The sequence below is a fragment of the Daucus carota genome, chromosome 8, assembly GCF_001625215.2.
Source record: "Daucus carota subsp. sativus chromosome 8, DH1 v3.0, whole genome shotgun sequence".
In the NCBI taxonomy this organism is placed as follows: domain Eukaryota; kingdom Viridiplantae; phylum Streptophyta; class Magnoliopsida; order Apiales; family Apiaceae; genus Daucus; species Daucus carota.
This window is the reverse complement of record NC_030388.2, coordinates 23,693,013-23,719,234: the sequence shown is the minus strand read 5'-3', so window position 1 is coordinate 23,719,234 and position 26,222 is coordinate 23,693,013. Positions and strand designations below refer to the sequence as shown.

At 34.6% G+C, this 26,222-nt stretch overlaps 1 protein-coding gene across 1 annotated transcript; it reads right to left on the bottom strand.

Annotated features, from left to right (window-relative positions):
* Positions 1-59: 59 nt before the first annotated feature.
* On the bottom strand, positions 60-25,652 carry LOC108199723 (uncharacterized). The gene is made up of 13 exons (XM_017367666.2): positions 25,184-25,652; positions 24,607-24,778; positions 24,273-24,490; positions 21,824-21,884; positions 17,263-17,335; positions 16,581-16,658; positions 14,346-14,503; positions 8,148-8,316; positions 6,021-6,483; positions 5,539-5,919; positions 4,640-4,843; positions 2,162-2,295; positions 60-400 (listed from the first exon to the last, which is right to left on the bottom strand). Exons 1-13 carry the CDS (start codon positions 25,535-25,537, stop codon positions 229-231), a joined length of 2,637 nt encoding a protein of 878 aa, XP_017223155.1. The 5' UTR covers positions 25,538-25,652; the 3' UTR covers positions 60-228.
* Positions 25,653-26,222: the final 570 nt, after the last annotated feature.

Sequence of the window (26,222 nt, the reverse complement as noted above, 5' to 3'; positions counted from 1 at the left end):
TGATTCGGGGCTTTTCACCGGTGAAAAACCGATGGAAGCCCCAGGCGGCTACGAAAAGAGAACACTGAAATGTTCTTAGCATTAACCAACAAAAATGTGCTCTGCCTCCTACGCCCTAAAAAGTTCTACAACCATTTCTCAGTCGCAGCATGAAAGAGATGCAATTCCCTTCACCAGACCAACAAAAATGAATCAGTACAAAATGGTGAAAAAATGCTTCTATAACTATCACAACTCTGAATTTGCAGCATTATTACTAATCTGCCTAGCTGAAATGACCCTGTCCAATGTTTGGTCTGGAACTGTAATGCCTGTAGTTTCCATATCTGCAACTATAGCAAGAGACGCATCAAGCTCCCCAAGGTCAAGGCATAGGGTGATAACTTCATCATACAAAGGACTGCAAAGACACATATGCACAATCAGAAATAGATTCAGAGTCATAACCTGATTTCCAAAACATATTACCAAGGTCCAATTATATATCCGCAACACAGGCTAAGTAAACAATGCATACAATATGAAGTGCACACTAAAACTCTTCATGAGACTGAAACTAACTTCCAATTAATCTAACTCTAGTCCATAATGCTGAAAATATATAACTGAAATGCAAAACTAAAGCTGGAGTAAATTCCATTAATTGAATAGGATGTTATTTCAATAACAACCTAAACTGAAAAGTCATAGAAGTATCACCCGTTTGTCATGTTGCTCTCAGGACTAGTCGGCGGCTAGTCGACTAAGGGTTAAGAGAGGTTGACTAGAGTCCGTCGACTAGGTGAATGTCAATATTTCGGTCGCCTGGTTGGTTCAGGTCACCGAATGGTTGAATAACATATTTTATTTTATTTTTTAAGAAACCCTATATGTTAAACCACAATCAGCAGCCAACAGCCTGACTCACAGGTAAGATCATCATACTTTTTCTTTCTTTCGTAACTGGTATATGTAGTTACTTACAAAATCAACAATTTCAAAGTCTACTGGGCTACTAAAATTTGCAAAGGTTTTGTCAGCATTCCAAAAGAAACAAGCGAGGGTGTTTCCAACAACGAAGCACAAACATCACAGGTGCTAATCTATAACACAAAACATTATATCTCTTTGTTTGGTTTCCTAATCTAAAACCAAATTTCATGTGTCACAGGTAACTCATCAACCTACAACACTCAAGGAATCTCGGATATCAACTTAAGCTCTAACTTGCAAATCTAAGCAGTATTGCATTGCTGTCTTTTGCTGTTTTTAAAATTAATGTATTCAGAATTTGTAATTTTGCTTTGATCTATCAGAATATCTACTTTGTTTTGTTTTGTACACTTCACGTCTAGCACAGGCTTTCGTTATCTATGTATCGTCTGACCAACATATTTGCATTTTTACTTAACAAAAATCATTAATATAAAGTGGACGAAATGACCAGGGTTAAGCTCTGCTTTTAAGTAAAAAAAATAAAACTTGGCAACAAATAAAATTCTGCAAAGGCTCAACAGGGTGGGCTTAAAAACTAGTTACAGATATGACCTCGTCCGTAACCCCATGGACTAACTAGATGTTCCTTTAAACTTTTAAAACAGCTTTTGGTTTAATTATTTTTAAATTGGACAAGAAGACTTGGAGTTCCTGTGTACTTGTAGTTACACCGAAAAGTTGTAACTTGGTTACTCAGCTCCCCCATAGTTACCACAAACCACCTAATTATGTAATTGATCAATCATTAAATTTAAAAAAATTCACAAAAATACCGATAAATATTTACCCAGGAATATGGACATCACACACTTCATATTAGGCCAGGAAACATGCAAACTTTTACAGATATTGTAAAGTCTGACACCAGGGTTAACGGAGATGATATTGAATATAACTTGCACAATAAATTTTACTAATTTACACCTGTGATATAAACCCATGTCCTTCCTCCCCCCTGACCCTTGTACTATGAACATGCACTTCAATTTTTCCTATCACAGTTCTGAACCTACCAATCTGAGAATTTGTTAACACTTTCAAGACCAATGATAATCTATAGTATTCAAAACAAACGTACACAGAAACCATATGAAGAATAATTTCTAATTTTATTATCCTCACTGCGATGAGATAACAACGAAGGAAACCTACAAACCATATCTCTAACTAGCATCATGCAAAATACCTTCCAAAAGAGTAACCTAAACTGTGTGTCGTTTGCAAAATTTTCAAGAAGGCTGAAGGGGCAGGAGCTCGTATGGCTGCACGCAAAATCATTGCACAATCTCCGATAGTAGGCAAACCACCCAACTCTATCACCTGAAATATACAAATCATGACTCTAAGCATGTAGTAACAAAAAACATTAGGACGGCTAAATAGAAGACATCTTTAAAACTATACTCGGTGTTTGTAACACAAACAAACATTTATGGATCATTTGTTGTTGACATCTTGATATGGAAAAAAAAAAGTCATATATAACACAAATAGGACTTACTCCACTTAAAATCAAATTATGCTAAGAAACTGGAAACTAATTCCAGACTAATTTTTAATCACTAATTTATACAAAAATCATGCGTTTGCACACCACAAATCACTATTTTGTATACACAAATCAGTCAAATATGTATTATATACATTCATATCTATACACCATATATCAAAATCATCTTCACCCCTACTGCTACCATGGACCTCCTACCACCATCACCGCCATGTTCCACTATTAGCCACCGCCACTTGCCACAGTCACTTGCCGCCACTAGCAACTACTTACCACCATCACACACCTCCTCTCATTGCCGCAACCATCAAACTCCAAACACTATAATTGACCATCAAAAATGACCACCAATAGCTAACACAAGCAGAATTTTTCATTTACAACTCGATATAGTTAAATTTTTTTAGTTCAAACTCCAAAGAGGCTTTATATAATTACATTAAAGTTCAAACAAACAAAAGAAAAGAAAAAAAGGTCATACAATATACGGCTCTACGGTTAAGGGATATTTAGTCACTGAATTGCTGCCAAATTAACATTGTGCTTCCCATTTTTGGTTTAATACACAGAGATATAGCAGATCAGATGTAGAAATCACAGAGAAACAGTGATTCAGAAAAAGATACAAGCTAAAGAGATAGAAAATTCAGAGAGAAATGAACACAAAGCACAAAAATCAATTATAGAGAGAGTAAAACAGAAATCTAGAGAGAGAAAGTATTGGTGGAAATGAACTCCATTTTGTAATAAATTGTTCAGCAAAACAAAATGACTTCTAAGCTGACTATTTAAAATAATAGTCTATTACTGAAATTGACTAAGATTTATAAATTGTCCCCTCCTAGAAATTGATCATCAGTGATAAAATTCCCAACGACAGTCTAAAAGATTAATACCAGATCACGGGTTTCCATGAGATAGAGATATTGAGTAGCATAAGAGAGTGGTTCTGTGTTAAACTTGATGGAAAAAATCGGCTATAGTGGTGGGTGGTGGCTTTTAGATAGAGCTACTGTGGGGCTTGGGTTGTGATTGATAAAAGCGATCTAGGCAGTAGGGCTGTAGGGGTGATAGAACCAATCATACAAAACTGCAGAATCCGGTTTGATTTGTTTTTCTTGAAAATTTTATTTGAAAAACTGTAGGGCTTGGCTTCATATGCTTATTCTTTTGAAAAACTGGAATTATTTTGGGATCAGTTTGTTTTAAAAAAAGAATAAGCTTGGTTTAAACTGAATAAACCTCCTCTCATAACTTTCTATTATTTCGCAAAGATTCTACTTCTAATTTTATTTAAAATACGAGAAATAAGATACAAAATTAATTTCTAGTCTACCACCACGAGTACCACTTGTCATGTGCTAATAAATCTTGAAAGAGATACAAGGCTGAGTAATTTCAACCAAATACATTCCGGTTTGAAGTTGATAGACTCATTTTTCCATTTAACTAATGCCACTTTCTACTTGTCCGGCTGCTAATTTGAAAGGTCTGCCCAGTGCCCACTATACTGAGAAGAAGTTAATGCTAATTTTCATTTTTAATCGTCACTGAACTGAGGTGAACGAACCGAATTTTTACCGGTCATTTAGGGTTACGGTAGTAATATACTAAATGGTTTTGGTACATTTTATTAAATGTGCTTGGTTCGGCAGAACACCATCTCACTCCTATTTGGCAGCACCAGTGGACTGTTAATTGCTGATCGTCTTACCAAAGGTCTGACAATCTTTCACAAATTGCGTGATGTTTGTAAGTGCAGTGATTTGTGGCCTTGTGTTTTGAGTGTGGCCGAGTTCAAATGCAAAATAAGCTGCCTTCACAAGGCATTCTTGTCCAATCAAACATTATTTGCATGTGCATTTAGCCCCTTTAAAAATGTTGTAAACACTTGAGCAGACAAGTCATAAGTTTTAGTACTAAATATATGTGAATGTGAATGTGAATGGTGGCGGTGTGATGTTTATTGAAAAAGGAAGACCTGATTTTCATTAAAAAAAAATTCCCCTTCCATCTACTTCCTTAGTTGTAATTTTGCTATTCCAGCTTATTCATGTAGCAAAACCAAAAAAGGGAATTCCTTAAATAATTAAATCATATGGATTATCGTAATACTGTGGCAAGTATAAGGTATTAAAGAAGATAGAAGCATACTTTTAACATTAGTTTAATGGCCAGCTCAACTTCCCATTCCTGAGACCATCTTCGAGGACTTCTATTTTTCAATTCTCTTTCCCATGTCCAGCCCCAAGCGTCAGCAATTGTGTACATATCAGATACGTCAAAAACTTTCCTCTTCCTCATCTCTTTAAATGCTTCATGAATATTCTCTGGAAACCAGTCATCGTCAATATCATCCTGCATTGTATTATATATATATAGAAAATATGGTTTATGTTTCACACTTACACTAAAACCATCTTATCCTCGAAACTCTAAAAACCAGATACCAATCAACAATTCCAGCTACAGTTACACAAACTACTGATCCTAATAGTACACAACCTAAAACTTAACATATTATTATTCAACCTCTAAATATAATAAGATTTTAGCAGCATAAGGCAATATTGCTTTTCAAAGATATGTCATTACTTCAACGCCGAGGCCAAATTCTTACATTGATCACCATTTTATCTTTCACAAGGGAATACAAGGGAGACAAGGATGTTCAGCTTGATTGTCATTGGATAATAACAGTGCTGAAAGTAATATAGAACACTCAGGCATTTCTCCCACCATCATCTCCTTCAGCTAGTATGGACGTATAAACATACACACACAGAGAACAGAAACATACGATATATAATTGTATACATTGCTTCATAACAATTTAACAATTTTAAGTCTTCTTTTTGCAAACAATTCTACAAACAAATAAGAACGCCAATATATTCAAACATTTGATCAAAAGATAATTTCCCAAGAAATACGATAAGCTTAGATGTCTCAAGATGTAATAGCAGATATCTTTAACAACAAATTCTAAATTACTTAAATCATAAATGCAAACTGATAAAGAACAAGACACTGGCAACCATTAACTTGCATACCTCCACTGATGTTCGTGAAGTTCGTCGTCTTCTTGATTTCCTTGATGTTCTTGTTATCATGTCAGAATCTTTCAGCAATTGCACACCAATCATCTGAAGCGGTTTTGATGCTTCAGCTTCCTTTTCCTTAGCCCTCTCACCTACTTGATTTTCAGGTTGTTCAACTTCTTCCTCCTCTTCATCTGCCTCCTCATCTTCAACCTCTATAGCAACATCTTCATCTATATCGTCCAAGACATCAAGAGGTTCAGACTCAACTACATCCACAGAATTTTCGGAATCGCCATTTAAGCCTTCTCCGAGAAATCGACGTCTCCAGAATTCTGTATTTCCTTCCTCGAGCTTAATCCGTGATATCATTTCATCTAGCTCTTCATCGATCTGTTCATTGTATAATATTTTACTTATACACTTGGATGTAATATACAAATTATGAGAAATTCTCAAACACTATACAGGACAAGAACTTAAAAATTCTGAACCTCTTCTTCTTCCTCTTCCACAGTTGGAACCCAAAGGGGCCGACCTCTAGAGCGATTAATTCTCCTTGCTTTCTGTACACGCTGGTAAAGTACATTTCTGGTTCCATCAGTAGGCAGATCTTGCGCTTCTAGTTCCTCTTTTAGTTCGGACACTAACATTTTGCTAGCAGCTTTAGGCTTTAAAGCATTCTGGTCGGGGCCTTTGATAGTCTTTCGTAGGCACTCCACGACACGGATGTAATCAGCTTCAGATACATCACCTAATATCGAAGGTCCTTCATTACGCAAGGTTCTTAAAAGCTTCCTGTGATGTATTTTCCAATCTTCAAGGCATCTTTGCTTAAAGGAAGTTTCCATAGGGTTAGAATATATGAAACCAACAGCGTCAGGATCCAGAGGAGTTTTTCCTCTTCGAGGAACCCATCGCTTACGTTCACCAGTCAATCCACCCTCTTCAACATACCTGTATGCTATACAAAGTTAGTACTTAATTGTAGCTTTTTGTTAAGTCTTACATCAAGACAATCATAAAAGAATTAATGTAAAACAATTAGCATGATATGATGCAGACCAATTACATACAGACTGTACGATATAATTCCATTATAAGCAACAATTACAGAGTATGGTTCAAGTCTTAATTGAAGTCATGTGATGCAGGAAATTTATAAAATGCATGTTAGTAACAAGATTGAAAGCTATAAATAGGTTCAACAGCAAAACTGTAAAGACCGCTACCTCTATAAGGTTTATCAACCACAAACTATAAAAGTTATTTTGATCAAAGCCAAAATTTGATAGAGTAATCTTAATATTCAACAATCAATGTGTATCAGTTATTAAGTATAGAGCAAGCTACATGGTTATGCAGAGAAGTAAATAACAAATTACCAGACAATAAGAAAGAACTCTCCGTTCAACATCATCATCATTTCCTTTCACCACAGAGCTGAATATGAATCCAGTTCAGCTTTATTTCCTTTATTCTTAATAGAGTAACAATATCCCTCATACTTCACCTTACTAGACCAGTGAAAAAATTAACATCACTACCTATTCAGAACAGAGTCCAGATTTAAGTCTTAACCATCTGTAAACTTCATTCATCTAACAGTCAAGCCATTAGCGACTCAAGTTTTTAACTTTTACTATGAAAACAGTGCTTCAAGCAATCATAAATTTACATAAAACTTATTATTGTGTGGCTTATGATGTCCACCATTAAATACAGAATCATAAAATTCCTGTGCGAGAGATGCAATGAGCAAATCAGAAAAGAGCCCTAATCATCTTCATCGAGTTATTCCTGTTTTAATTTAATTAATAGTAATATAGGTAAACACATCAACATAGTCCTGTTGAGCATGTTCATATATTCTCAAGGAACCAAGCCACTTCTTTAAGATTCAGTTCTGTAGGAGACTTAGTGACGTAAAGCTTGCACTTTCCTGATTCAGTGATGCAGGCATCAGGAGCTAAGGCTCTTACCTATTTGCTATCTGAGAAACCTTGACTAAATATGACCATGGGGGGGGGGGGGGGGGGGGGGGGGGATAGGTTATACTAGATCACTTCAAGAGCTGTTGAGGCATTTCTCAGCAGTCCAATATGACAGAAGGTAAGTTGTTCAGACTATTCAACATATAAGCTAAGAAAGCAAGTAAAAAAAAAAAACGACAGTGATATTATTAGCATTCAGTTCGTCAAATAAGATTATCAAATACTGTTACTGTGACTAAAGGTGTAGGTGAAAAACTATTTCCCTCTGTTGTTGCTGGCAAGTTGGGCATGAATGACATCAATGCACTAACCTGAGGAATAATTAGGTTGTTATGCAGAAACTTGTAATAACTGAGTACCTTTACAAAGGTACTATCAAAGCTATAACAATTTTGTATCTACAGCCCAGAACAAACAAACCATATATATGTCCCACTAGATTCTCATTATTTGTCTTTGTATTCAATATCGACTAAAACGCTGATATATATATATATATATATATATATATATATATATATATATATATATATATATATATATATATATAATCAAACCAAATTAATTAATAAAGTGAATGTTACTCCAGTACATTATTCTACAAGGGTGAATGTGATGGATGCCTACCTTGCAAAATAATCAATCTCATAACCAAGATCAGCTTCTTCTTGTAAAGGTTCAATCCAAGAGCTAACTAATGTCCGGTATTTTTTGCTCAAGATCATGGCTCTGGGCGGAATCATTTGGTTGTCTTCGGCCATAGCTTCTAAAGCTTCCAGCAGCTCCTCAATCCTTCCTGATTTGGAAAAGCATGACAAGCTATTAATTGAAGTAAGTACTAAAGATGCATTAAATTCATCTCGAGTCAATGGTCGTTCTGGATTTCATAACGATACTTGGGAAAATAGGTGTATTTAAAATGACATATTAGACCTCTATATAGCATCCCCTGTCGTTAAACATTAAAACCAACATGATGCATAAAAAACAATTTGTGAAAAAGAAGGCATATGGCTTGGTGTATCACAACATGATAAGAGAATTTGAGCGTCTTCAGAATTTATCACATGTCAAATAATCTTTGAGAAAATATTGGATTCTAAAGTTTTTTGTGTTTTCAAAATACAAATTCAAGTATTATAACATTTCTGTATATTTTACAAAGTTATATTTGCAGAAACAATTAACTGTTTCCACTATGAACGGTACATTTATCATAAAATAGTGACAGTTCTTATTTAATGTGTATGATTGCTTCTATTAGGGCAAGTCTAATGGTGTGCTATATGTTGTTCTGTATATATATAATGGAACAAAAACTAAACTTCAAAATTCCAATGGTGTTTAATATCTTGTGCTAAAATAGAACAATGCTATAATTTGTGCTATATTTGGAACAAAAGATAGATAGAACTATAGTTGCTAAAGTGAAAAAAGTGAGAGAAATGGATAAAAAAGTACTTGAAGTGTGGGGTTCTTGGAAGTCGGTTAAATTTATACACAAAAGTGAATGTATTTGAAAGTTAGTTAAAATTGAAACAAGATTCGAAACCAACCATTGGAGACATAGTGCTATTTTAGCACCAAATATCACCTTTTTAGTGCAATCATACGAATAGCTTCATCTATTTTAGTACCACCATTGTACATGCTCTTGGTAGATAAATGTGTATTATAAACACATATAAGGTCAACCGCAGTCAGGGATTCCATCGTTTGAAAACTTCATTCTGTGTGAATTTGTTAATGAAATTTCTGAATGATTTGAAGAAACTGTGAAAGCAGTAACCTTATGCATATTTATGCATATCTATATTTTGTTGTATATATAGCACAAACTGTAGCATTGTGCAATTTAAGCACAATGTTTAGCACCATTGGATTGGTAGATTTTGTTAGTGGTGCTATAATATAGATATAACACCATTGGACATGCTCTAACATTTATAATTGTTACATCACTACTTCCCTAAAAAGACAAATATAATTATTTTGTAATAAACCACTTGTAACTAGTGTGATGTAGGAGATTTTTGGCTTGGATAGGAGAAGGGCTTTCATAGGACTGCATAATTATGTGGAGGACTGCAGCATGATCATGCCCAAACAAGAAAACATCACAATAGCAATCAATTAAAGAGTAAATATGGTGCATGATCATGCCCAAACAAGAAAACATCACAATAGCAATCAATTAAAGAGTAAATATGGTGCATGATCATGCTCAAGTTTGCATCTTCATGCTAGTTTATTTTTAGTTGTAGGTAATGTGAGTTCATATGAGTTCTTCATCACATTTCTCTCTTCTTCATGGACGTCCTTTAACCTCTCTTATTTATGTTCGTCCGCATCCTTGTCATTAACCCCCTTTATTAACTATTGTAGAATTATGGTTTACATATTAGGGGTGAACTATAGGAGAGAAATGTCAACATTTTTGACAATGTATATACTTGATTCCTAGGAATTTACTACTGCTTAGGAGTTTAGTACTACATCCCTGATTTAAGGAGTTTACAGCTATGTATGGATTGTAATCTGCCTATTTATAGGTAAGTCTTATGACAGAATGAAATAACAATTATCTTGCATATTCATTCTGCATATTTACATGGTATCAGAGCATCTCTGATCCGTAATTGTTCTTTTTTTTGTTTCTTGTTCATCTCATCCTATTCTTCTCACGCATTTGTCATCATGGCTGCTGAGAAGCAAACCCAAACTTCAGATGCATCCTCTCATACCTCCACCCTCCATAATCCAGTTATATCTACGGGTATTTCCTCTCACGGTGTTGAGGCCATTTCTACTGTTACCAGCCACAAATTCAATGGCCATAACTATCTCCAATGGTCTCAGTCTGTGATGATGTTTATCGGTGGAAAAGGTTGAGGGTTTAGGTTCAATAAGACTGAATAAGAACCTAACTCTCGATTCAGTACTTTATGTCCCTAAGTTGAACTGTAATTTACTATCTATTAGTAAATTTACTCGTGATCTTAATTGTGAGATTAAGTTTTCTCCAAATCTTTATGTGTTTCAGGATTTGGATTCGGGGAAGATTGGCAGTGCTAAAATGTGATCTAAATTTCATGTATTTGTCAAAAATGTTTCCTTCTTTGTTCATCAATAAAAAACCAAACACTTTTTCCTGTGAAATTTGTCAGTTTGCGAAACACACACGAAGTTGCTATTCTAGATTACCATATAAATCCTCCAAACCATTTACATTTATTCATGGTGATGTGTGGAGACCCTCACGTATAAATGAATGGACAAAGATGGTTTGTATCTTTTAGTGATAATCATACTAGACTAACATGGGTGTTTCTTATGAAAAGTAAATTTGAAGTTAGTGAACTATTTAAAAAATTTCATTCCATGATTCAAACTTAATTTCACACAAATATTCAGATTCTCAAGACCGACAATGCCAAAGATTATTTCAATTTTATTTTTGCTTCTTACCTCACACAAAAAGGTATCATTCACTTGAGCTCGTGTGTTGATACTCCTCAACAAACGGGATTGCTGAACGAAAAAAATAGGCATCTTTTAGAAGTTGCTCGTTCACCTATGTTTTCTACCAAAGTTCCGAAATAATTTTGGGGGGAGGCTGTCCTTACAGCTACATATCTTATCAATCGACTAACTTCTAGGGTACTCAACTTTTAAACTCCATGTGATTAAGTTTTGCAATCAACCCTAGAAACAAGGTTCATTAATCTCCTTGATCCAAAGATCTTTGGTTGCACGGCATTTGTGCACGATCATTCTCAAAATTGTAGTAAGCTTGATCCTAAATCTATCAAATGTATATAAATGTTATTCTCCTTTAAATCGAAAGATATATAAGTCCATGGATGTCACCTTTTTTTGAAAATCATGCTTATAACAATTCTGAGATTCAGGGACAGCCATTTCATCACAGAGAAGATCGAAAATGCAATTATCGAGACTATCTATACTCCATCAAGACTTCAAACAGCGGATAATCTTACCAAAGCCCTTCCAAGGACTGTTTTTAATGAATTAATATGCAAGTTGGGAATGTTTGATATGCATAACCCAACTTGAAGGAGTGTAGAATTATGGTGTACATACTAGGTGTGAACTATAGGAGAGAAATGTCAACATCTTTGACAATGTATATACCTGATTCCTACGAATTTACTATTGCTCAGGACTTTAGTACTATATCCCTGATTTAAGGAGTTTACAAATATGTATGTAGCTATGTATGTACTGTAATCTGCCTATTTATAGGTAAGTCTTATGATAGAATGAAATAACAATTATCTTGCATATTCACAACATATTCATCCTGCATATTCACAACTATTTCCCATTTCAAAAACAAGGGGAATTAGGAGGTCAACAGTTTTATTTATGTTATGCGCGCCATGTGTCTTTATTCAGCTTTCTTTACTTCAGCGCCATGTGCTTTGCTTCGCTTTATAGAAGAGAGGGCCTTGTTTTGAGAGCGAAAAGGGCAAGCGATAGTATATTCATCGTCCATATCTGCTGTGTCTTTTGTACAACTAACGAGGTTAAAGTTATTAAAGCTAATTCAATTTCTGTGTTGACAATGGTTAATCAAAATTTAGTTTGATTAATTCGTGAATCATACCTACGATATAATGACTTTCTAGGTGGTTTGAAGTATGAAATTTCATCAAGAAGTTTTCCAACGAGAATACGACCATGGAGCAATAAGCAACACCAGATGTGGGTCGAGTTTTTTAAAGAGGGAGAACACCAATGTAGGAGAGTTTAAAGTTTAAACTTGTATCGGTAATATGACTTCATATGAGTTCTTCACCGCATCTTTCTCTTCTCTGTGGACGTCCTTAAACCTCTCTTCGTCGTGTTCGTCTGCATCCTTGTCATTAAACGCCTTTTATTAACTATCTCTGCACCTTACACATCTTTTAAGTAAATTTCAGCATCAAATAACCAATCCCACACCCAACAAACTAAATTGTTTTGGTTGACGACTTAAATCAAGCACGTTAGTAACATGAAAAAGTTTATAATATTCAACAACATCATCCTCTTACTTACACTTAGTATGTATCTTATACATCTCACAGCTCTCCGGTAACATCAATTGTTTCATCTACCACCATGTTGTAATGGGTCCCTTTGCTCTGTATAACAAGTTTATTCCACCACATAGAAGCAACACTATTTAGCGTGATTGCTACCATCTTAACTTGATTAGTTTCAAGAACACCCATAACATCGAAGAATCTATCAGCATCTATTTTCCAATCCAAAAACTCATCAGCCCCAAGTTCCTTTGAAAATTTTTATGTGAACACAATGACCCTGTTTGGAAGTTAGAGTTTTGAGAAAAAAATTAGAGGTTAGGGCCATATTAGAGGTATGACCAATATTAGAGGTTTAACCAAATGAATCATCTAATATAAGTGTTTGGTAGTTAGCGGATTGAAAGAGCAATTTGGACTCAAAAAGCTGATTTGAAAAGCAACTTAGATGAGCTTTTTCAATTAGAGGATTGTCATGTGTCTACTTAGAGCAGAAAAAACTAATTCAACAGTTATTAACCAAACAATTTTCTTTTAAAAAAAAAAAAACTCAATCCGCTAGTCAAAATAGCTAACTTAGGGGCCATTTGTTAAATCTGAATGAAATTTTCTGAACAGTTAAGATTCTGGATGAGTAATAAACCTGGATGGAAAAGAATAATATCATTTGTTAAACAAAATTTAAAATTATCTGAATGATAAGATATAGACTTTTCTAGTATTTTATATATTGTTATAGTTGCACATAGTTATATATTAATAAAAGTATTTGAGAAAAATATATCTTTAATTTAATTGGATGTAAGGTTAGTTGGATTATTTAATTATTTAAAAAAATTCAAGTTTACTATTTCAAAATTTTATTATTTTAAATATTTTTTTAATTATATTTATAATTCAAATTTATGTTGTTGTCCAAATTTTAAATATTTTTATAAAAAAAATAGTGAACCTTCTTTTTGCATAATATTAAAAATAATTCTGATACAAAATTGATATTAATAATATTTATATCTAATTTCTATTATTTTGATATTTTCAATAATAATATACTAATTTCATATTAATAATATTATTATTGACAAAAGATGGCGTAAATTATAATATATGATAAAACAATATAATAAAAAAAAAACAATTACATGTTTTAAAATAATTTTTAAAGAAATTATATGCCAGTGTCATGATCACAGCCAGGTTTTAGGGTTACAATAGACTTCTGAACGACACACGCTACATTTTCTAAGCTAACTCGTCCAGCTACTTTTGGCGTCGTCCAGATAAAAAAAAAACTTGCCAAACAATCTTAATCAAAAAAGAGTGAGTCGTTCAGCACATTCCGCTTCATTCACTTGTTAACAAATGGCCCCTTAATCAGCTAGTCAAAACAACTAATTTAATCCACTAACAACTAACTGCTAATTACCAAACAGGGCCACTGAGTTATACAACTTATCTTTCAAATTTTATATAGATACTATAACTATCCATTTATTAATACTCTCACGCGCACACATAAAAGTGCATACAATAAGTTTCTCTTTCAAGATTATAACACATATATAGTTCCTCAGACTGCCAAGTCCAATATTAGACAACTAATAATATAGGCTCTGTGTTGAACTTGGTTATAACATATCACCATTATAGAAGTAAGTATGAACAAATTTGTTTAATTTTAGATAAAAGCCTTTGTTTAAGTAGACACTAATAAAAATAATGTTTTGCTTGTGGTGAATAAAACAATCTTTAAACATCCTTAAATAAAACATACCTTCTCCGCATAGTGCACGCAGATACAAAGATAGCGGATCCCCGTGTCTTCCCTCATGATGTAAAACTTTTGTTCCTCCCTCAAAAGTTTTAAGCCCACGAAAATGTCGAATTGCTTCTCCCACGACACAGTATTTAGTGAAGCACTCAACCAACAACCTAACAAAAGATAATGTCATTGTTTAATAGAAGCTTAACGCAAACATCCAACTTTACTCGATTTTGTAAACTAATAAATGCAAGGGAGCTTCGTGGTTTACTCACAAAAGATATATGTCATTAAAGATGTGCACTATTTGACATACACTAGTTCTAGAACCTTCTTAAAGCAAAATCTGACCAAAAAATAATATAAATTACTAATAGTGTAAAACCTTCAGATTCTTAGATTGGTCGATAGAAAAGCTTGGGGGGTTTCATTAACATTCTGGAGTTCATTATTTTTTTAATTTGGCTTCCCCCATAGAACCGATTATCATCAAAAAATCATATCTGCAATAGTTCTAATGATTTATAAATTTCTTTTCAAACTCCTAGGATTGAGATGCATAGTATCCCCTTTCATGACAAATCAAAAATATCTCCACACCAATAGGAATTTAATGACAAAGATGTAGCTTCATTTGTATATTTCCTCAAATGAAACAAACAAGTGGGTGACTTTTTTCTAAATTATTTTCCATTACAAAAGGACTTGCACTCTTGGAGGGAGCATTTAGATTTAAATAGGATATTATACGAATAAATTTGGCTTGGTAGGCATAGTTGGTGACAAGCCCGCATTTAGGGCAAGTCGCAACACCTGCATTACCTAAAAAGAGTTGGTCCACCTAAAATTTTGTATTGTCGAACTCCAAAATTAGTTCACAAAATAACCTCGAACTTTAGAGTTCACCCATTCAATAATCACAATAAAAGAATGTTAAAATATAAAGAGAGAAACTTGGTTGCACTAGGTGATATGTATATTGTATTAGATCTACTGTATTCCGATCCAAAACTCGATACTAGTATAAAGTCAAGTAGCCTTCCTTTTCTGGCTTACAGCTGTCAAGTTCAACAAGCTTGTTACTTGTAGTTATACTTTTTAGAGTTGTACTATGAAGTAGGAATATGTTTACATGACTAGGCAAATATCAATGTATATACTTGTTAATATAAACCTTTTTCTGTTACATTAATCAAAGATATGAAATGACTATTATTATTGTAAATGAATTAGAACTATATTTCATTATTACAAAAAGGGTATGTACATTTGTTTGGCAATTAATATCAGTCGGAAATAAAAGTACTCCTATATACTACTAAAGCACAATAAACATAAATTATCTCCTTGTGGACACCTAGGCTCTGAGCACTTTAACTCGCCAAGGTGCAATGACAAACTTGTTGTATTTGTATATTAATAGAAATCTCTGCAAACTGACGATTCAGAAATAGTCTAGTAGCTACGTTCATCCCACCCCCTTCCCCTAATGACAAGGTCATGGGTGAGCATCGTTACCCCCCCTTCTCCCCTGGTACTTTAAAAGGGAAAAGCTGCTAGTTGATTATCAGCATTGTAACAATTGTTACAGCTAATCATATATGTAACAGTTTAATCTCAGATATGATATAACCCATATATCTATGCAAATAATGAAAACTGGTTGGCTTGTAGCCTTGTAATAATGGGCTCAAATTCCAGATCACTGCCTTTTTCTCTCCTATCCCCTAACAGGGTTTCCATGAAATTATTCTGTAACCTAAATAGATTACATAAATTATATTATATTTATATTATATATAAATAGTTCTCCAAGCAATTTTGTTTCAAACAAAACCATCCCATGTCATTAGATATAGGACTTTGTTACTTTATAGTTTTGAAGTTGAGAGGCTGGCTGTTGACTCTTAAGTAGTCAACTGAAAGTATATAGAATAAAATCAGTTGGCACACAAGATCATTTCATGACTACCTGCGGAATATAGAAGTTAAAGGAATATGAGATATATCCAGCATTAAATAGACATGATCTTTCTAATGCTTATATTCATGAAAATACACATACAGTGCTGAATCAACTGTCATAGCTGTACAAAGGCAGGCAAGAATATTAATGAGAACACACAAAAAAAAAAACTGGTGTATTTTGCTGAAGAGACTGCCACCTTATATTGGAACAACCCAAGCAATGAAGACGAAATCATAAAAAATGGATTTTATTTGCTTTTAAAAAAGTGTTATTCTTACGCATATGTTTTTACGTTAGGTTGCAGCCGTCTACGATCTTCAATCATCATACCAAGAAGCTCAGCAACATCTTGTACCCTGCACAGCAAGCAAAAGCACAATCAACAAATGAGCATTATATAGGAATTTAAAATATAAAACAAAACAAGATCTGAAAAAATTATATGACAAAACTGAAAATTAGAGAAAAGATAATATTTTATGCATTTTTATAAAATGAACTGAAAACTTTATGTGGGATCGATAAAATTTTAGCACAATGACCTTCAGTTGGGAACATCTATGACTAGTTTCAAGTTAGTAAAGGGCACACGTATGGGTCACAGACTCACACAAAAAGATTCAACAGATTTAACAAAGTTAAATAATATTGTTTCTGCACGGTAGGCAGCTTACTTAATTATGGCCAAAATTTACAGGAACCTTGTGGTAAAGAGATAGAGGACTATTTCAGAATATGAAGTTGGATACATCTAACAAGGTTTTTTATGCCATCTAACAGATAACTTATGATGACCTATACTAGGTCAATTGCAAAATTAGGTTACCGTTCTCTCCATACACACATTCTTCACCTTCTCCCTTTACACACATCACAACCTCTCTCATTATTTGGTTAACAAAAATTATCACTTGTATCAACAAAAATATTGTGGCCTCGTTAAATTCATGCAGAACTCACCTGTCATAAGACTCAGCTCTGGTATATGCTTGAATCACCCAGTTATAAGTCTCTGTATCTGGTTTCATATAATCTGTCATAAAATTCAATCAGATGTGGTGAACATCATCAACAATTATAATTATTAAATATAACTTTAAGGTACAGCATACCAGCAGATACAGATTATTGACAGAAAAATAATATTGTGATGCCTAAATATATGATGAGATTAAACCCAATATGGTAGTATGGGTCTCGGATGATCAAAGACAAATAAGGGTTGTGAATTAATAGTGTATCAGCTACAAATTTTGTGCAATAATCATAGAAAAATCAGATAATATGTATGGTAAGTCTTGGTCATATGCGGACTTGTGTATCATTCGAGAGAGGTCATTTGAAAAACCATTAGGGTGTCATTTGTTGATTTGGAGGGGTTATATGCAACACTTGAAGACAATACTCACGTGAAAGCATGGAGATATGAAATTAAGTGCATCATCGACTATCTGGTTGTCACTCACATCAGAATCAAGTATGATATTAATAAAGTTTAGGAGGAGGATAACTCAAAAAAATTGTGATTTGTGGGAGATGTTACATAAATATATTAGCCAAACTCTTTAGCTAACAAGTTACTTCTCTAAGAGATGCACGTGACAAGAAAAAACAAGTTTTTAATAAACATGACCCTGATATAATGTCATGCATGCAGGTCAACGGTCAAAGGGGATACAAGTATATACTAGAAAGAAAGGGAACACAGCCGTTGGGGGCTCTTTTGGTAATTAAACAATAGAAAGAAGCTGCTAGAAGGTGGGGACCAGGAGAGGTGATAGAAAAGGGGAGGAAAAGGGAGAATGGGGATCTTATCGAGTTAGTGAGTTTGTTAAACATTTGGGAGAGATACTGGGGCTCTCGAATCGCCCAGGAGTGTATTGCTTCTGTTCTGCTATCGAGTTAGTGAGTTTGTTAAACATTTGGGAGAGTGTAACTTGATTTGTACTGTCGATTCTGTGCTGTTGTGTTCAATTTGCTAATTAGGGTTTCGAATCTAGATCTATTTCCATTACATATAAAGTGCTTTTATCAAGAAGAATTGGGTCATATAGAAGCCATGTGTCCAAATGTAAAAGAAGACATAAACAACTTGAAAACGTCAACGGAATGGTTCATAATAATCATGAAAAATTTTGTGTATATTAGTTAAATTGAGATGTAACATTATGATGAAGAATGTTCTGATGACGATCATGAAAAGTAAAATCACCTCAACCACTTCTGCTTAACTATTAAATCATCTTTATTGTTAATTATTGAATCTAATATATGGTCCCCTATAAGTCGCCACACACAATTAAAAGACACCCTCTCCCACATAATCCCCTCCTTTTTAATTTAATTTTTCTTGTCAATCGGTGAACTTTTTTTTAAATCTGACTTCACTGTATTTTTCTTCTCCCAACGATCAATTTGCATACCATATGTGCTAGATTTCGATGTGATTTAGAAACCTTTTATTTTAGTTTGTAGTTTGTATTTTAAGAAGGTTTGCATTGGAGCAAGACCATATATATATATATATATATATATATAGGGTTTTGGTCCATAACAGGCGATTGTTATGGAGCCCTTATCCAACACACAGCTTAAGAGCCCTTAGATCTGTATTTTAATGGTGGGGATGAAAGCTTTTTTTTTTACCGATCCGTTATAATTTTCCGCGGATCGGAGCTTTTCCCTTCTGCGGAAAATATCCGCGGAAGGGAAAAACTCTGATCCGCGGAAAATTATAGCGGATCGGTAAAAAAAATGTTTCAATCTGGACCCTTCAAATAGAAATCCGACGGCCCTGGTAGTGTGTGTTATATAAACGGTCCCTGACAAACGGTTGTCAGGGACCAGGACCCATATATATATATATATATATATATATATATATATATATAGGCAAGTGATCAAATAGAAACTAATGTTATTCTAGAAACTAGAAACCACTCCCATGATCACTGTTTATAACTACTAATATCACTCATTATACGCTAGTTATCACTATTTTATGCAGTTAAATTAGCAATTTTTATTATTGATAATTGAGAAAATTTACTTATGTTTGCTATTGGTTATCGATCATTGATGATCAATTATAGTTGTAGGAGGTCTATGATGGTAAAAAAATGATGAGATGAGGTGTGTGGTGGTGGTAAATAATCACTAGTAATGGCAAGTTATGGTGACAAGTGGTGGTAGGTCAATCGTGGGTATAGGTGACCGCGGTAGCAGTGGAATGGGTTGATAATGATGCCCGGAGGTTCATCAATGTGGTATGAGTGAAGATAATGATGATATATGTTGTATATATGTATATTTATATATCTATATTTCTGAGATTTCTTGTATAGGAAATAGTGATTTGTGGTGTACAAACGAGTGACATTTGCAGTTAAAAATAGTGATAAAAAATTGGTCAGATACTAGTTTCTAGTTTCTAGGCTATTTTAGTTTCTAGTGGAGTAAGCCCCTATATATATATATATATATATATATATATATATATATATATATATATATATATATATAGTCGTAGAGCAAGTCCAACAGTGTCCTAGTTAGAGCCCCGAATATAGTATAAAATATGATGTCCCAGTGATTTAGGGCATGTTTATCTAAGTTCAACTCCAACAATGTGCCTTATTTTTAATATATGTTTAATATTTTATTATTAAAGATTCTCTTCCATCATTAAAACAAAATATAAAGTAGAGAAAGAGAGAAAGAGAGTGGGTATAATATTTTATATTAAAATATAGGATAGCGCAAGGAGAGAGGTGCCCTATTAATAAGGCTTGAAGAGCTTGTCCTAGTGATATAAGACATCACTAGGACATTGTTGGATCAACATTTTACATCAAATGGCTTAAATTATGACTTAGGACATATTATAAGGCATCTCTTGGATTTGCTCTTACTCTAATACAAATCTCCTTATTCTACAAACTAAAAACTATCACTAAATTCCTAAGAGAATATCACTAAATTCTCCAACAACCCCACTTCTCCTTCTCCAAGTCAGCCTCTGCCTCCACCTTACTTTCGGCAGCTTCACCCCTGCCAAGTCTGCCGCTCCTCCATATTCGCCGCCCCCATCTCTACCATCTCCACAGTCCCCCTCCACGGCTCCACCACATCCTTCTCTTTTCCGTTGACAACATCACCACCCCAACATACCGCCTAAATATATACACATACATTAATGCATGTTTTATCCCGGTAGCTTCCATCTCCAGTAATCTCGGCATCGACAGTGAAATTCATCATACACACCCATCACAGCCATCTGATATCCTTTAATCATCCACAACACCAGTAGCACCAGTTTCTCTACAGCTACAACACCAGTTTTGCGACACCCACTAATAAATCGAAACTATTGTTCCATTAACGCCTTTCATGTCTACCACCTTTATCTCCACCTCCACCACCACCAGAATCAAGTACAAGAACATAGGCCCTACATAGGGCCTCGTAGGGTCGGGATGGGGTCTTAGGGCTGTCCGGAGCCTTGACAAGGCTCTAGTGGGCCCGGGATGGATTGAGTGGGGGCGGGGGTGGCCCTACATGGGTGATGTCATACAGGGGGCTGATGACATATAGGGGGTGGATGATGTCGTTTAAGGTGGTTTCTCTTAGTTTGTATTTTAATTGTATTTTAGTGATTTATAGTTGAGCAATTGCCTATACACACACACACACATATATACAAGCTTATAGCCAATAATACGAGGGTCGAGTTCAGTCAGTACTGACTATTTCACACTCATACCAACTAAACCATTGAGGTAATGATGTCTCTTTTCAGTAGCTCATTCCCCAAAAATTTGATGTTTCTATTCAGTAGCTCATTAGCCAAATATTTGTAAGAGGATATAGAAAAAAAATGGGCTACAAACCTAATTTATTCACCTACTAAAATTCTAAATTATTAAAACATAATGGATAATATTCTTGCCAGAAACAAGAGCCATTTCACAGTTTCATTGACCCATAAAAGAGAATCACAATTTACTTACAGCAAATTTAAGCACCTGGAGCAAAAAAATAATAGAATTGGCTCTCGTAATTAACTACAGAATTCGTGTACACTCTTTCCAGAAGTTCAACAAATTTTGAAATTTAAATAGTATAAATATTATATTCCTTTTTTTTCTCAAACAAAATAACATTTTCCTCTAATGAATTCTCTGCAGTTTAGACTTAACTAATTATGTCTTCTCTGCTTTCAAGACGGCTTATTAGTTTTTCTACCTACATACAACATTCCAGTGCATCTGGAAAAGAAACCAACCAAATTGAAGAATATAAATTCCAATTTCATCACGTTGCAGTGGCCAATAGAGGTATATGAGCATTAGTTACTTAATATGTCATTTGGTATGCAAATTGAAAGCTCTTAAGCAAAAATATGCAGACTCAAAGGTCCAAGGGAGCTATTAAATGGAATGATTTTAAGTTATTCCATTGAACAAAAAGACTATTCACACACATACAATAAACAGAAATAGGAATAATTGCTGCAAACCTTCTCCATATTCCATGTTATCAAACGTAGCTTGTGAAATTTCAGGTATGCCACACGTAGCCTATCATTAGGTAAAATAGAAAAATGAAACATCAGTAGTTAGAAAAACCTAGGGTTAATTATCAAATTGGTCACTGAAGTGGGCTTAATGTATCAAGTTGGTCACTGAACTCAAAACGGTATCAAGATGGTCACTAAAGTCATCATAAATATCAAACAAGTACCTTGAAATATGAGTTCAAGTAGTAAAAATATTATTTATAAAGTTTTACACATTATTTTAAAATGTTACCACAACCAACTAAAAAGTTATGACTTCTAGTATTTAAAATAATATATTTAGATTTTATCAAGTTTATTTATTATTTATATTTTATTATATAGTTATTTTTTCGTATTAATTAAAAATAAATAATAAATAAACTTGATAAAATCTAAATATATTATCATAAATATTAGAAGTCATAACCTTTTACTTGGTTTTGGTAACATTCAAAAATAATGTGTAAAACTTTATAAATAATATTTTTACTGTTTGAACTTATATTTCAAGGTACTTGTTTGATATTTATGGCCACTTCAGTGACCATCTTGATACCGTTTTGAGTTCAGTGACCAACTTGATACATTAAGCCCACTTCAGTGACCAACTTGATAATTAACCCGAAAAACCTATTATTCTTATAGCTCAAAATTGCAACATGTAACAAAAAGAAAAGATACCCAACTATACAAGCTATAGTTCTGCATAACATAACATTTTTAACATAATGATAATTAGTGTTCAATACACGATGTTCAACCCCAGTTACAAGTATAAGTGTGTTAGAACACACACTATATGAATAATTTATTTACGTGTTTTAATCATGAAATGGTGTTGTTTTTTCAATTATTTTTAAAATGAATACTCTATACAAGTAATGATTTACATGAAGGAAAAAGTTTGTAAGACCTATAGGTGGTCCGTAAATGAGAATCTTTAAAATGATAACTAAATTAAAACTGAAGATTTATGTCATTTGTGGTGGTGATCTGATTGTATATCATTGCAAGTGTCATGGCGATCTTGACGACTTTCTCCGGTGATTAGAGAAATAACCATTAGTTCCAGAAATCATCACCAAACAAAAACCATCACAAAGAATAAAACCACCATACCGCCGCCGCCGCCGCCCCCCCCCCCCCCCCCCCCCCCCCGCCTCGCCTTGCCTCCATTACCACCAAATCATTCAAAAATCGACAGAAAATGGTCGGGATAAACTAAAAATCATGGGGCGATTCAGGTGAGATCCAATGTAGATCCAACTTTCGATTCACTAGTGGGATCAGGGCGGTCCGGGGGGACCACCATGGCTCCTCTCTTCTCGAGAATCCATACATCCCTTATCAATGTATGGACAACTATCTCTCGAGCATAGGTTTAGGTTCGGTCTTAATGGGAAAATAAAATGGAGCACCTAACAACGCATCTTCACGGATCAAGAACTACGAGATCACCCCCAATACTAGCCATACTAAGGACTAATCACCAATCTCATATAGTTCTCATTTGACCAAGACAATATATATGTGTGTTATTATATACATACATATATATATATAGGCAATTGCTCAAATAGAAACCACTAAAATAAAAACTAAAATGGAAATCAAGGGAAACTATACCTAAATGACCTCACACACCCCCTATATGTCATCACCCAACTAAAGCCCACCCTCACCCCCACTCAATCCACCCCGGGCCCGCTAGGGCCTCGTCAAGGCTCCTCACAGGCCCTGGACAGGCTCCAAACAATCTTAAAGAGCCAAACTTTGGCCCCACCATGGTTCCACTAGGCCCCGACCCGGCCCTATTAGGCCCCACTTGGACCCCGTCTAGGCCCATCTCGGGGTCCATACCTGGTCCCAAAAACCGCATCATTCTACTTAATCGCATTGGTTTCCATTTAGTTTCTATTCTAGTAGTTTCCATTGGAGTAGGACCCTATATGTGTGTGTGTGTGTGTGTAAACTTAAATGAATATAACACAGCTATTAATCTAATTAAGTCCTAAAAAAGAATTTTAGAGTTTAGAAATTAAATCAATATTCATGTTTATTCCTAAAACTTATTTCTATTTGATAAGTATTGAGAGGCACATATAAAAAAGGAAATTGTAAAGAATTGGTTGGGACAAAGGAGTAATAGACAGATTTATGCTTTGACCATTTGAGTGTCAAACTATCAACTTCAACTCCAGCACTTGCTGGAATTATATATGGCAATTTGCTATTGCATCTAAGGGTGGCAATGGATTGACATACTATTATGTACGGTGTAGAGCAAACATCAATCATTGGTCCTCGTACTCATATTAACATGTCACAGAGATCAGTTTTTACATAACAAAAAACTCATAAACATACTTAGTAAGCAGAGAGTTATAAGCAATGGCAACTACCTTACCTGTACACTAAGGAGACAATTGAAATGAAAAGTAGTTGCCATCCTTCCAGCTGCCTCCATTTCATACGATATGGTCAGTGCATTGGAATGATCACCTGCTTTACAGTCTTCCTCAATCAGAATATCATAAAGTTCATCAGTAGCTCGCAGCCCGCCACCAGCACCTTTTAAGAAAACTTTATTTGCATCTTCCAAATAATTGCTTCTGACAAGCTCCTCTAGTCAATTAAATAGCCAGCACAGATTAGATTTTGAAGAAAAGACAGAGTGCCGTAGATAAATGAGAACATAATCATAGTAATAGTGTTCTTTTTAAGTGATAGTAAAAAAGTACCAGTAAGAACTAGCCAAGCTTGGCGAACATCGTAATTTAGTTTTTCCATTGCAGCAAGAATTTCTAAGCCTCTGGTGGCTTGTCCCTTGGAGCCAAACAATCGTATCAACGCAACAAATGTTTCGTGAAGAGGACAAAGGCCTTCACTCAATTCCCTTCTCAGAGCATGCATCTAAAATCAAATAAAAAGAAATTAGTCTACATAGTATGAATTAAGTGTTGGCTCCCTTTATCACAATTTCAAGTATTAATGCCTCAAATTTCACGTCCAGAAAATATAGTCTCGAATATCACTTTATTCCGTTACATCGTTTAGCGCTTGTGATTATTTTTTAAAAACAGAAAGCTCCATGGCGTTTACCAATTTTTTTTAGCCCAAGTCCATAAGAAAATACCTACAAACCCTGACAACAGACATCATGTAGCAATTTATTATTATAAACTATTTAGCGTTTTAACGTGCTATCCAGAACCATATTTTCAGGATGTGATATTTCGAGCATTTCAACTCTAAATTATGATATTCAGGGCCTTTTCTCGTATAAATTAGATTAAAAACAAAGAGTACAAGTCTTACAGCGCCACGTTCATCACTATTAAGCACATGAGACACAACCAAACCGTGAAAAGACCTAGGACCGGGAGAAATCCCGGCGGCGATCATGTCATACATGACGTCAGAAACCCCAGCAACATCACGGCTTCTCACACGCGCCATTAGCTCCTCCATGAAGACTAATCTCAGCCCTTTCTCCGCCACGCTCACAATTTCGTCTTCCGGCACAAGAAGCTGCCGTTTCTTCTTCCGCCGTAGTTTCTTGGCCGGTGATAACACAGCGCAAGGGGTAATTAAGGAGCGCCGAGGTGGAAACGCTGTGCGAGTGGTGGTGTAAGTGAGACATGTAGAAGAGATACTTAATAGATTTGACATCGAAATTTACCAACAATTTGCTTGGATGTTTTAACGGATAAGGAGAAAACACAACTAGGGACTAGGGGAGTGTTTCCGCAGGGGGAAGTGGAAACTTAGGGCCTGTTTGCCAATTTTAAAAAATTTGCTCCCTTTTCTAGATTAAAAGGCCAATCATACAAAACACATATTTAGATTTAGTTTTTCCGGTGGTTGTGGGCACACAATAAGCACAAAATTCGATAGTTTTCAATATTTTGATTGGATTACACTTGATGGTCTCCCTGCATTCACACCAACTACACCAATAAAAACACGCCAAAGAGTTTTCTTGCTTAGCATATGCCAATGGGCACACACTATAGAAACCCATTTAGATTTATATAAAATGGTCTCAAACATCATTTACTAATGCCGGATGAATAATATTTTTAATTTTATAAGAAAACGCTAGATAGTGTAGTATTTTATTCTTTTAATCATAGCAAAACGCAACACAAAATATTGTTATGTTTTTTAAGCTTAGCAAAGCGCTATATTACATGAATTCATAGTGCTAGATAATGTAGCGTATTTTATGAATATCCAAAACGTTATATTACATAAATTCATATTGCTAGACAATGTAGCGTGTTTTATGAATATCTAAAACGCTGCACGATGCAATGTTGATAAATGATATCCGATATCATTTTTCGGACCGTGA